General features: G+C 54.3%; 1 protein-coding gene across 1 annotated transcript in view; it reads left to right on the top strand.

The window, feature by feature from the left end:
* Nucleotides 1-533: 533 nt before the first annotated feature.
* Nucleotides 534-14201, top strand: part of CDH5 (cadherin 5) — a 34223-nt gene continuing 20555 nt past the window's right edge. Inside the window, 2 exon segments of the mRNA XM_030298781.1 lie at nt 534-652; nt 10443-10644. Coding sequence (XP_030154641.1) covers nt 10462-10644 — 183 coding nt within the window. The 5' untranslated portion in view covers nt 534-652; nt 10443-10461.

The following is a 14201-nucleotide window of genomic DNA, read 5'->3' as shown; positions in this document are numbered from 1 at the left end:
GAGAAAACGAGAGCAACCATTCAAAGGACACACTCCCACCACCCTGGGAGATTCCCAGTCAGTTGAGCTGATCAGGTCTGTTCAGTTTATAAAAGCTCCTCCTAGGACTCTCCAGGTTCACAGAATCTGTGCTCCTCCCACCCCCAGCTGCTTGGTTCTGACGGACCGGATCCCACCTTCAGTTTCATTTTGACTCTCGCTGATCCCAACACCCATGTGAGTTTGAGGTCTGATTATCCCCATTTACAGATGAGGAAACTGAGCATCGAGCCAGGGAGGGAGATGTGTCTGGCTCCAGGTCCCATCAGGAGCAGAGCTGAGGCCTGGGACTGGGATCTGACCTGAGCGTGCCAGGTCCGGTCCAGGCCCAGGCCTCTACGAGCACAGCCCAGCTGGGCCGAGGCAGCCGCCCACCACAGAGCCTGCCTATCTGCAGCCAGCCCGGCCCTCACAAAGGAACAATAACAGGAAACCATCCCAGGGGGAAGTGGGCCAGGGCCAGCTGGAAAACCTGAAGGGGCGGCAGCCAGGCCTCCCTCATTGACCGGGTGTGGCTCCCCTCGAGAGGCTATCGGCTGAGCTCCACGGAGCTCCACGGCAGCTCAGCCAAACGGACAGACGGAACCAAGACACCTCTCGGTCCGCGAGCTCGGTGAGTGAAGAATCCCCGCCCCTACTCCACCCCAGACGCCTCGCCAAGCACCCGAGCTGAGAGGGCACTTGGCTGCCCCATCTGTAGAGCGGTCGTTGTTGGGGTCCCGGGGAAGAGCCATTCCTTGGGGGCGGACCGAGTCTCCTCCTGGCTCAGAGCGGTGAGCTAGTGGTGGTGTCGTGGGCACAAGCGGGCATTCTCAGGACTTGGTGGGGGAAGTTCTTCCACGTGTAGACCCTCCAACTCCATGAGCCTTGAAGGCCCACTGGCTTCCATCCACGCCACGTTTCAGAGAGCACAGGGGTCTGAGTTGCCAGCACTCAGAGGCAGAAGAGTGGCACCCGGGCCTAGTCTCCTCTTGGGTGGCCCTCCCCCACGGGAGAGGATTTACCAAAGCCTCACATCATCCCTCCTACCAATGTTCTGTTATGGCATTGGAAGAGGAGCCCTGGAAGGGGAGCTCTGAGCCGCGGCCCCTCTCTGTCAGCCAGCACCGCCATTTTTAGAAAAGGCAAGCTGAGGCTTGGCTCTGGGCACCTGAGGCCCTGCCTATGGATCCCTCCCCTCCCGGCCCCGGACACTGCAGGGACCAGGTACAAGCCACGGGAGCTGTGGTTGGCAAAGCGGCCCACCCTTTCTCCCCAGACGCCCCAAGTTTGGGACCCCACAGCCCTCATGTTTTGCGGAAGTTCCCCCAAAACGAATCGAAGGCAGGCAGTTTAGGGTGGGATGCCCAGCTCTATCACTCCTTCCCATGTTACTCCGGGAAAATTACTCAGCACCTCCAAACCTCCATGTTCTCCAAACCTCTGTGTATTTGTCTGAACAAGAGACAGTGACTCTACAAGCCGTTGTGGGAACTGCAGGTGATACAGACAAAAGGTTCTCTTTTTTTATGTTTATTTTTATTTTGAGAGAGAGAGAGAGTGAGTGGGGGAGGGACAGGAAGAGAGGGAGAGGGAGAATCCCAAGCAGGCTCCGCGCTGACACAGGGCCCAATCTCACAAACCATGAGATCATGTCCTGAGCTGAGATCAAAAGTCAGATGCTCAAGCAAATGAGCCAGCCACATGCCCCAGGATAAAAAGTTCTAACTGATGGAGCTCTCAATTCTACTACTGCGAGAGTTAGATGAGTCCTTTCTCCATTCCACAGGGGGTGCGACTGAGACGGGTGAGACTGGGCAAAGTAAGAGCGGGAGTGGGGATGAGAAGCAGGATCTGCACCCCAAAGCCCAGCACCATGCCTCAGCTTTCTCATCTGTACAATGGAGGAAGCAGTCTTCTGGTGAGCCTAGTGAAGAAGGCAATGTACACACCCAGCACTGGCTCCAGGAACGGCTCAGGGGAGGGGTGCCTTCAAGAAATCACAGCTGAATTTACCCGCCACACCAGAGCTGTGAATGTCCTCAAGGTTTTGACCCCCCAAGGTCAGCCATTCCATGGCAGGTGGGAGTGAAGAGGGCGCAGGTGAGAGGATGTTGACTCAGCAATTCCTCTGGCAAGCACTCTGGGCCCCGGGCTCACTCCCCACCCCAAGGATGGTGCTGCTGTGTGAAGGGGGCAGACAGGATCCCCCAAGATGTGAAGGGTCTTCTGGGGGAGGCAGGAAGCCTAGGCAGCTTGGAGGATTTGGGGAGGCTGGCTGGCCACAGGGTTTTTTAGAGCAGGCAGTGCCAGAAAGGCTAGTGACACTGGAGGCCATGAATGCCAGGACCAGGAGCTCTGGCTGCCCGTTAGGTGGTAGGGAGCAGCAGAGTCCGGCCACCTTGGGAGCCCAGCCCAGAGGGCAGCAGGTGGCCTCCAAGGGGCCCAGGAGCTGCTGAGCCCCCAGGCAGCCCTACCAATTCCCACCGACTGTTGCAAGGCAGTAGGGAAGGCGTGCACTGGCATCGCAGGGGTTAAGCTGCCCACCCTGCAGTCTCAACCTGACCAATTGTGCTGCTAAACAAGGGCCGGACATGAGGGCAGGAAACCAGAGGGGCCACACTTATTTTCTTCCAAAGTTGGCTGACTCACAGTTCTGCTGCTGCCTCGGGGACAAGAGGTGAACACAGTGGCCACTCGCTCTGGAAAAATCTTGGGCCCCTCCCTTATGGGGATCCATCCCTGCTACTTCTGGCCGTCTCTGCACCCCCTCGGCATCCTTGAAGCTACTAAAAGAAATCCCATTTGACAGAGGAGACCATAGATGCTGAGAGAGACCAAGCAGCCAGTCCCAGGCTACACAGCAAGCATGAGATGGAAGCAAAAATATGAGTGAGGCCAGCCCCTTCTGACCCCACAGCCCACCGTGTGGGCTTAGACTCCACCGTGAAGCTTAGAGAGGAGAAAAGTCAGAGAGGATTGAACCTGACAGTTCAAGCCACAGAAGCAGGCACGAGGACAAGCTAGGAACCCAATGATCCTGGGAGGAATATTGTAGGAGACAGGTCCTACCCTGAGGAGCTTGGTTTCTGGCTAGAAATACTAAAAAGCCCATCCTGACACAAGCCCAAGCAGATACTGGGTGTAAAAATCCCAGCAGGCTTCCTGGAGGAAGAGCAGGAGCCCAGAGGATATTGAGAGGTATTTCTGGGCTTCAGTCTTCTAATCTCTCTGGGCAGGGGATGGATCAAATGGTCCCTAAACTCATTCAGAGACCTCCAGATTATCTGTCTTGGGACACAGTAACAGTCAGATCCCGGCAGGAAGGAAAAAAAGGGACCCCAGGGACAGGTAGGCAGAGAAAAAGATTTCCTTCTGGAGAACAGAGGGGTGTAGGAGGTGGGCCCAGGGCACAAAGAGGAAATGCAGTCAGGTATGAGTTGGCCAGTCAAGCCCACAGTCACCAGGCTGGAGTGGGTGGGCACATAAAGGTCAAGACACCTGCATACTTACTGAGCACCTACTGTATACCAATTTCTCACCCATGACCTCATTTAATCCTCCTCAATAGGCAGCTATTGTTGCCTCCATTATAGCTGAGTGAGCTGAGGCTCAGAGAGGGCAAGGAATGGGCCTGAGGCCACGCAGCTTTTGAGAAGCTGGGCCATTACAAACAGGCAGGTGTGTGGGCCTTATTCTGTTGCTCCCATTGACAGCCTCAGAGCCCCAGTCAAAGTCACAAAGCCCACAGAAGGCTGGAAAAGTCTCCCTGGTGTGGGTAAGGGGTGTTCTATACTTGAAGCTTGAAGCTGCCCCATTAGAAGACAGGGGTATAGACTGGATGGCCCTAGAACTCAGAAACCCAGTAGGAAATTGTTTCAATTTCAACATTTGGTGAATCGCTACTATCTACTTGAAAGATTGTATTGAGAATTCAGGGGCTGAGTTCAAGTTCAGTGGGGATGAATACTGTAATACTGTGAGCAGTGATGTCTCACAGGTATGGAAAGGGGTGAGTGGCAACTGATGAGTTTGTCTTGCCAGCCATATGTAAGAGGTCCTCTGCTCAGAGATAGGTGTGTGTTCATGTGTCCCCATGCAGGGGAACAGCCTGTGCAAAAAGCCTGCTGGAGAGAGGAAGAGCAATGTGCCTTCCAGAAATGTCTGCTCTCCTCATGGTTGGAAGGAGCAGGGAGATGAGGGAGAGAAAAGCCAGAGAGGTGGGCAGGGGACATGCTATGCTGGGCCTTGAACACAGGCTCAGGAGCTAGGCTTCATCCTACAAGGATGGGGAGCCAGGGAGGAGAGGTCAGCAGGGGAGCAGCATGGTCACCTCGAAGGGAAGTAGAGACAGGGAAGCTATTGGCAGGACCCCAGGGAAGGGGCTCAGGTCTGGGACCCACAGGAGCAGGTCCCTAGGCCGAATTGGGCTGCAAACCAGGAGAAAGCCCCAAGAGGCCAGCTCATAGCTGCCTAATTGCCCCAATACACCCCATGCCCAAGGCTCACAGGGCCCCACCCTTCATCCTCCCAGTGCCCGTGGCTGCGAAGACCCAGCTGTAAATGCTGAGGATCAGGCAGACAATGAGGGGGTCCCTGAAGGAGTCTGTTCTAGACTGAGGCTCAAGGTGGTGGCGTAGGAAGGCAATGAGGAGAGCCATCCACGGCCACACAGGGAGCGGGGGGTGGGGGGGGGGGTGTCCAGCACTTGCCCCTCCCACAGGCACAGCCCCCACGTGTTCTGGGCCTTCCTCCCAAAGTCCAGCCCCTGACCCCTGACCCCGGGCCTCTGGGCTAGAGTCCAGAGCCTGTGGGAGGTTGGGCTGGAACTGATCGTCCTGTCCACCCTGAGGCTTTGCCTGGGGCTGGGTTCAGCTGCCAGATCTTGTCCCAGCTGATGGGGGTATACTGCACGGGTACAGAGGGGCCGCTCTGCATAGCAGAGACTCTTCAGGAGCCGGCGTGGGCAGATGAGTGGACACAGGGTGTGTACTTATGTGGACGTAGGTCAGGGTGTTGTGTGTCCATGCAGCGTGAGGATGTCATGTGTGTATCCCTGACCTGCAAGCTTCCTCTACCCCACTCCAAAGGGCCCTCCAGCTTGCCTGATTACCCCCTCAAGCCCAGACTCAGCCCCTGAGCCTCAAGCTTGAGCAGAGCTCTGGTCAGGTCAAGAAGCAGGGGTCTGCTACTGGTTGGGGGCAAGACGAGCCCAGGGACACCTGCCAGGCTGGCTCACTGAGGGGCTCCCAGCTAGATCCAGGCTTCCTAAGATCTATTTCGCTTAAAAAGGACCAGCTCCAGCCCCTCTGTGTCCCCCTAGCCCTTTTCAAAATCACAGAGCTGAGCGGACTTCACAGCCCCTTCAAGACCAAATCCCAGCGACAGATGGGCCCACAAACAGAAAGGGACCAAAGAAATGTTTGCCTAATGTCTCACAGCAGCTCAGAGAGAGGTAGGACTCACTCTTGGACTGAGACACTCAGCCCAGTCTGGACCCTGCTGGCCCCCACCTCCAGCTTCCTACTCTTCTCCATCAGCACACCTCACAATTTTAAACTGTATGTTTTTTATCAAGCGGTTAGTATACTCCCCCATGGGAGTACAGCCTGTGTTTGCTCCCCGCATGTAGTTCAGTGCCTGGCACACAGTAGGTGTTCAATAAATGTTTGTTGTGTGGCTATGTATGCCCAGGGCTCCAGAGAAAGCTTCAGAGAAGCGGTGACATGTAACTAAATCCAGGCAGAGGAGACAGAATGTCAAGTGCAGAGGCTGGAAGGGTGTGACCAAGCCCAGTGGGTGTTTGTTATTTTAAATGTTTATTTTTGAGAGAGAGAAAGAGAGGGGGGTGGGGAGATGGACAGAGGATCTGAAGCAGGCTCTGAGCTGACAGCAGTGAGCCTGAAGCAGGGCTCAAACTTGCAAACCACGTGATCGTGACCTGGCCAAAGTTGGACATCCAACCGACTGACCCACCCAGGTGCCCCAAACCCGGTGGGTGTTAATGTCCTACAGGCTGGGGCTGCTACTAGAAGCTCACCAAGTACCCTCAAGACCCAGACAGGTAACTGGAGAGGAGCAGACAGAGGCACAGGCACCCGCACTTGGCTCAACCTTCAGAGCCACCCCTCAGTCCTCAGACTCAGCCCAGGCATCAAGGTTCTGACATCAGCAGTCCCACCCACTGTGGACAAAAAGCGGGATCCGAGAGCTCTCTGAGGCCCCAACCTCCCATCCGGGCATAGGTGAGCCGGCTGTCCCCCCAGATTCTCCGAGGCTCCTCTGCCCCTTCTCCTGGGTTCCATGACTGTTCACCTTTGACCACACACTCTGTCCTCTCATTTTGGGTCTCTAAGACCTTCCCAGACCAAGTGAGAGTTCAGTGGGCCCACTCATACCCAGGAGTGCATTTGGAGCTGCCCCCAAAAGCCTCTAGAAAAGCTCCAGGGATGGGGCATGGTCACAAATCTTGGATGACAGGGACATGGGCAGGCACCTGGCCTCCATGTGCCCACCACACACATCTGAGCTGCCAAGTAGATCCCCTTTCCCCTCAAGGCTGTCGTCAGGCAAGTTCCTGGGGCTGCTCAGCTGGGAATTTCTGAGCACAGAAATCACCTCCAAAATCCTCAGACCCTCTGCTCATCTGTCATACCCCAAATCCACCTGGCAGCATTACGACCACTCCAAAAACTTAGTGAAGGTAAAGGGCTTGTGGGGAGGTAAAGGGCTAAAATAAACCTGCCCCCAGTTGTGGCTCTGACCACACCTCCAGAGGTGCGGCCAAGGGAAATTCTGTTTCCAGCTGTGGGCATGACAAATCCTGCCAACTGACTTCCTCTCCATGAGCAGCGGGAAGAGAAACAATTGTCTGATAAAACCCTTCTTCTCAGCCCCCATTTTGGAGGCCAAATTCCTAACACAAAATGCAAAAGACATAAATAAATGTGGCTTTTCAGTTGGAAAAGTCCCTCAGGTCTCTCTGAGTTTGGGTGTAGAAGGAGCCCAGGATTCAGAGAAAGAGCTGGGTGAGGGTTCTAGATCCATCAATTGTTTGGGTCTGTGCCTCAGTTTCTCCCTCTGTGAAATGGGGGCGATAATTCCTATAGCCTGGGGTAACATGACAGCCAAGCGTGGAGAACAGTATTTTATTATCATGCATGTGAATGTCCCCACAGAGACAGAGAGGGGAGGCATGGTAGGGAAAAGCAGTATTTGGGGTGAAAGGCAGACTAAGTTCAAATGCTGGCTCTGTCTCTTGCCGCTATATGACCTGGGATGACTCACTCCACCTCTCTGAGTCTCACCTGTAGAGTGGGGTTACTGCCAACTACCTTGCAGTTTGCAAGGTTTAAATGACATAACATATGCCACTGAGGAGGTGCTCAGGGATGTCAGCCCCCCTCCGCCACCCCAGGCAAGAAGGAACGTCTTGAGACGGCACTCCAGGGTCACACATGGAGACATCCTATCTGCTAAAAGTCCTTTTGCCATAAAGAGTAAAATGTTCGCACATTCCAGGGATTCAGACATGGACATCTTTGGCAGGGGGCGGGCATCACTCAGCCTACCACACTGACCTGGTCACCTCTTCCTGTCCCCCGCCCCCTAATGCTCATTTCTACCTGACCCGGGGGCACACCAACCATTTTTCCACCCCAGGGCCTTTGCACATGCTGGTCCTTCTGCCTGGAACGCCCTTCTTTTCCCTGGCATTCCTACGACTAACATTCAGATGCTGGTTGAAATCTCCTCTATCTGAAAGGCCTCCCTGACCTCACAGTCTCAGTCAGCAACACCCTCCCTCTGTCGCACCCAATGTATCACTAACTGGTACTTTCCCAATTCACTTATTTTCATGGTGTTCCCACCACAGTGTGCACTCCCTGAGGACAGGCCCCATGTGCCTGTTAGCTCAGTGCATGGGCTCTCACTCCATCCTGCCAAAAAGCCTGAGAACTCTCTCTCTCTCCCTATTTCTTGGTTTCACTTCTGTTTGTATTACTTTTTCATTTTTGAGTCACTTCTCACTTGGGAGGAAGAAAGAACCAAGATTCGCAGTTCCTTTGTAGGCAAAGAAGGAAATGACCCGCCAGGCCTGGGCCCTGCAAGGCTAGAGCAGAGGCATGCCGGCCACCTCCCCTGAGTCAGGAGCAGCTTCCCGGCCAGGATGCCCAACCTCCCCAAAGCCTTTGTTCACTGCCTTCCTTCCCTCCTGCAGTGGCCACCCTCTCCACGTCCTACCTCAAAGGACACCAAGCCTCCTCCAGTTCCACCACCTCACAACTGAGGAAACTGAGACCCAGAGCCTCTCTCCAGACACATGGCACGTGCATTGTGGGGACTTCCTCGGAGCCCTGTCCCACCCAACCCTGGGAGCCCACTTCCTCCAGCACCAGCAGCAGGGCCCACAGGGTGGGGATCTCAAACGCTAAGATCAGCAGACCCACAGGCCAGGCTAGCCCAGCGCAGACACCCTGGGCCCTCACTGAGGACAGCCTGGCGCCAACGTCTCAGAGGAAATGTTACTAGAGTTTAGAGACCTCCTGTAATGTGCAGAATCCAGGCTCTCCCATGGGCCAAGGTGGGGGATGACCAGGGTGGTGGCCTCCCATCCAGCATCTCGTGGTCCTTGTCTCTCTCTAGGCAGGCGCCCAGGTTCCCATTCCCATCCACCTGCCCTTTGCCCCTGAACTATCCCAGGAGCCACAGATCAGTGACACAGGGACCCAGCATGAGTAGACTGATGGGGTCAGGGGTGAGAGGGCACAGGGCCAGCAAGGTCACAGCCTGCACCCACCATGGAGCAGTGGGGAAAATCCCTCTTCCTGGAATTCAGGATGAAGCCAGGCCCTCATTTCTGGGTGACCCAAGATCCTGGTTCAGGCTGATCTCTGTCCTAAGAGCTCCCTTCCAGAGCGAGCAAGCACACTGGGCCTGGCGCATGATACCTGCTTTCATGGTCTTCTGTCTCCACCTTGATTGAATTTTTTTTTTTTTTAATTTTTTTTTTTTCAACGTTTATTTATTTTTGGGACAGAGAGAGACAGAGCATGAACGGGGGAGGGGCAGAGAGAGAGGGAGACACAGAATGGGAAACAGGCTCCAGGCTCTGAGCCATCAGCCCAGAGCCCGACACGGGACTCGAACTCACGGACCGCGAGATCGTGACCTGGCTGAAGTCGGACGCTTAACCGACTGCGCCACCCAGGCGCCCCCCTTTTTTTTTTTTTTTTAAGTTTTTTAACATTTATTTATTTTTGAGAGAGAGGGAGACAGAGTGTGGGCAGGGGAGAGGCAGAGAGAGAGGGAGACACTGAATCCCAAGCAGGCTCCAAGCTCTGAGCTGTCAGCACAGAACCCGATGCAGGGCTCAAACTCACAAACCACAAGATCATGACCTGAGCTGAAGTCGGACGCTTAACCAATTGAGCCACCCGGGCGCCCCCATCTTGAAATTCTTAATACTCTTTGAACAGAGGGCCCCACATTTCCATTTTGCACTGGGACCCTTCATTTATGAAGCCAGTCCCGTGAGACCAGCCTTTCAATCCTCCACCCTCCCCCACCCCTGCTCTTGTGATAGTTCCTCAGCTGATCACCAACTGTGAGCTCTGGGCCTAGTGAGGGCCTGACCCTCTGGGTTAAGACATTTGGGTTTCCCAAGCACTTTCTGAAGACAGCATCAAAGCATCTTGCCACAGGGGCTCTCGTGCTGGCCAGGGGGCATGTTTGTTCAGAGGCGTCTTGAAGTCCCACCCCACAGCAGCTGCGAGGACAAGAGAGGCCAGTGGGAAAAAGCTTGAACTTTGGGGCCAGGCAGACTGGGTTCAAGTCTGGCTCTGCCGCTCCCTGCCTAGGTGATCTCAGGAATGTGAACTGAACTCTTCTGTTCCTCGGCTTCTTGGCAAAAGGAGCATAATAATGATATCCACCTGAAGGGTTACTAGGAAAATTAAATGAGATAACACACGTGAAGTGCTTGGAATGGTGTCATGCTTGTCATAAGTACTTGATAAGTGATAGCTGTTGAGGTCAGACACCAAGGCTCCATTCCCAGCCCCACCACTCGCTCCAACGTGAACTTAACCTCATGTGTAACATGGGGATAACTGGGGTCCCCGCTGCGCAGGACTTCGGGAGCCACCATCAGCATCAGCCTCACCCTCTCCTCTAGAAAACCTTCCCCGTCGGGAGCCCTCCTTGGGGCTTCCACGCCAGCACATACGACACTTCGGGAGGAGTTTCTGCGTCTGCCTTCCTCTTCCAGACCGAAGCAATCTGGGGGCAGGAAGAGTATCTGGTTCTGCTGGTATCAGCAGAGAGGGAAGGATGACAGGAGGAAGTTCAGTCGTCCCTGGGAGCTGCTCAGACCCCAGGGTGGTGACTACCATGCCCTCACGGTGTCCCCTCTCTTTGCCCAGATTGGTGCCTCTCGGGAAGATGCAGGTGCTGACGGTGCTGCTCGCCTCGGCAGGCGTGTGCCTGGGCCTGCTGGTGGCACCCGCGGAAGGCACTGACCTTGCCCAACCGGCCGCCCCCCGGCGCCAGAAGAGGGACTGGATTTGGAACCAGATGCACATCGATGAAGAGAAAAACACCTCGCTGCCCCATTATGTGGGCAAGGTAAGGCTCAGGCCCCCGAGCAGGAGTGGCATCAGCGGTGACAGTGGTGGTAAAGGCGGTGGCAGATATTGCGGTGGGTGCAGGGGTGGGGACGACAGCTGTGAGGGGGAATGGTGGCAGAGCTGGGAGAGGCGGGAGAGGCGGGAGAGGCGGTGGCGGTGGTCATGGTCACAACGATGAAGGGAGAGGCGGTGGGAAAGTAAAGGGAAAGGTGAGGGGGCCGTGGTGGTGATGGCAGTAGAGGTCATGACGATTAGGGCAATCATGATGGCAAAGGGGAAGGGGAAGGTGTTGGCGGTGGTGAATGCTCTGGTTCATTTTCTCCTGGGCCTTGGTCTGTGGACTAAAAATCACCAGGGGAAGGGCCCACCTGCACACAGGGGGCCCACCTGGCCTGGAGGTTCAGGGCTTAGGGCAGAAGCAGCCAAGACTGCCATTAAATTCTCCCATCCGAGAAGTCCGGAAGCCCTGAGAAGCCTTCTACAAAAATGTGCTGGTGACAGAATTCATCATCCAGGCCACAGGTTGCCAGCCTGGTCTAGCTCTTTAAACCCGAAAAACCCCCTTCTCTCCGACTATCCCTCCCTGGCTCCCTGTCACCCCACACAAGTCCTCAGATTCTAGGATACCCATAACGTGGTGCCTGACCCAAGCCTGCCCTCCAAGGCAGCACCTAAGGCTCTAACCCTCACTTCCTCCCCCTTCAAAACCTGTTCGTCTCCAGCCACTGTTCTAGGGCTTGGAGCTAATGTGAGTGGCCACTGAACGGTCTTACTGGGTCAAAGTACTACTGATGTCAAATCCATCCATTCTGATTCAAACCAGTGGCTCTACTGGAGGAGTTCCACACACAGTGGCAAACGGCTGGCCCAGGTATTTTGAGAGTTTTTGACATGGAGAAAAACTCCTTACAGGTGTATAAACTCTCACCGTGTCAGTTTCTTGGAATCTGAACGCGATCCACTAAAGAAAAAAATAGATCAATGTGCCAGTAAGAGGAAGCATGGTGTCAAGCATGGGAAAGACAGCAGTGGGCAAAGACAGATAGGGTCCCTACCTTTGTGGAGCTCATGGTCTAAAAGCAAAACTGGCAGAACCAGTTCACTGCCTGGTTTTGTAAAGTTTCACTGGAACAGAGGCAAGGCCATGTACAACAAATCGCCAAAGCTGCTCTGATGGCAGAGTTGAACAGCTGCGACAAACACCACATGACCCACAAAGCTGGAAGTGTTTACTTCCTGGCCCTAATCTATAGGGGCAGCATACGTCAGACAAAGAACCTCACAAAAAGTAGGGTTGGGGGATCCCTCTGGTCACAGAGAAACAGGCTGGAAATACCCTTTGATGGGGGAGGGTGCAGCCTGGCCTTGGCACCAGAAAAGCCACAGCAGCTGGGGGCAGGGCCAACTGGGGAATCTCCACTCACAGGCTGCCCACAACCGACTGTGCCCACAGGCTCTTCCGGCTCCCTAGAATGGCTGGGAACTTTAAATGCCTCACTATGGCTGCTCAGAGAGAAAGATGTTTGACCAGGGTCATACAGGGAGACCGGGACAGAGCCCGAGGAGAACCTAGTCCTAGGAAGGCATAGGGTTCCTGACTCCCAACACAAATGTGAACTGTGTCAGAGAGGAAAATGTCGTCAATCCACCTACATCTTTCCCAATGGGATAACTGTGCCATGAATCAGCCACTGATGAGAATGGCCGGCCCCGAGAAAAATCTGCAGGGTGAGTCAGGAAGAGTCAGCAGAAAGCAGAGGCCACCTGCATCATGCGCAGCCCCGACACGGAAACCTTTAGAGGGCTCTCCCAAGGGTCTTCGAGCAGCAGGAAGAGCGTCAGGCCTGCCATCATCTGCCAACAGCATTTACTTTGCAACTGGCATGGGGCCAGGGGACAGAGGAGCTACACGCAGTCCCCACCCCGAGAAGGAACAGAGTGCTGGGGAGAGCCAAGGACAGGGCTCCAAGGATTACCTCCTCACTCCCAAAGACGTAATCTGAGGGAAGGAAATCCCTGTTTATCAAGGCCGCAGTCCGGAGCCTTTGTTTACAGACTGGTTGGACAATGGGAGGGAGCCCTTGTAGCCTTTTGAATCCACAAATATGGGTCACCATGGTTTGCGGCATTAAGACGTTATGCCCAAATATAGTGATAATTTAAAAAAACACTGCTCCCCAAAACCCATAATCTCAGTCTGATCAGACAAATTTCAGTAGAGAAGCATCCTACAAAATACCTGACCAGTACTTGTCAAAATGGCCAAGGTCATCAAGTCTGAGAAACATTGAAAGTCTGAGAAACTGTGACAGCCAAGAGGAGCCAAAGAAACGTGGTGACTAGATGTAATACGGTGTCCTGGCCAGGCTCCGAGAGCAGAAGAAGGAAATGAAGCAAACACTGAGGACATCGGTATGAACTATGGCCCCCAGTGACTACTAATGTATCAGTATTGGTCCACTAATTGTAATAAAGGCACCATACTAACATAACATTAACATAAGATGGTGATAACAGTGGAAACTGGGACAGGATATATGAGAACTCTCGGTACCATCTTCTCAATTTGTCTATAAATCTAAAACTATTCTAAAAGACGTAAGTTGGAGGGAAGGAGCTTATACTCAAATGGAATCGTATACAGAATTCCAATACAATAGATCAAAGCTCCATTGGTCCCCATCACTACCCTTGCCCATGTGGGTCCTAACACACCCACCCAGAACCAAGTTTGGAACTACCATCCAACCCTGAGCGACTCACACAGAGTCCCAGACTGTCCCTTCTCCTTAAACCCCCACTGTCCCCCCACACCGCAGGCTGCAGAGCTCGGGCATTTGCTTCTCACCTCCTGACCCACTATTCGTCATACATCCTGGCCCATGGGTCCTGGGAACTCCTTATGAAACCACCTGGCCCCTGCACACCACACCTCTGCTCCACCCAAGGCAGAGGGTCCTCACTCCTTGTCTCTACTTCCTCACCTTGTGGCCTCTTCTCCAAGCTCTGTCATCTGGCTTCTCACCCTACTCCCCCACCCTGGCCCAGATGCTGCTCCCACCAAGGGCTCCAATGTCTACACTACCGCTAAACCCTAGGGATGTTTTCCAGACTCACGGGATTTTTTTTAACGTTTATTTATTTATTTTTGAGAGAGAGAGAGATAGACAGCAAGGAGGGGAGGGGCAGAGAGAGAGGGAGACAGAGAATCCCAAGCAGGCTCCTCGCTGTCAGCACAGAGCCCAACGCAGGGCTCAAACCCATGAACCATGAGATCATGAGTTGAAATCAAGAGTCAGACACCGAACTGACTGAGCCACCCAGGCACCCCCAGACTCACGGGATTTGACCACACCCTTCTTGCTGCTCCCTCTCCTGTCTTGAGACCCGCTCTCTCTTGATTCTCCTCATCGGATACCTTCACTCAAGGCTCTTATCCCTGAACCCTTAAATACTGCCCATCCTAAGAGTCTCAGCTTCTGGGGCTTGGGCCCAAGCCCTGAGAGCAAGAATGGGGTCTGGGTTACCTCTGTGCTTCCAGGGTGCTGCTTGGCA

The sequence above is a fragment of the Lynx canadensis genome, chromosome E2 (genome assembly GCF_007474595.2).
Source record: "Lynx canadensis isolate LIC74 chromosome E2, mLynCan4.pri.v2, whole genome shotgun sequence".
NCBI lineage: Eukaryota > Metazoa > Chordata > Mammalia > Carnivora > Felidae > Lynx > Lynx canadensis.
Note: the sequence above shows the minus strand (reverse complement) of the source record. Positions and strands in the feature narration are given on the sequence as shown.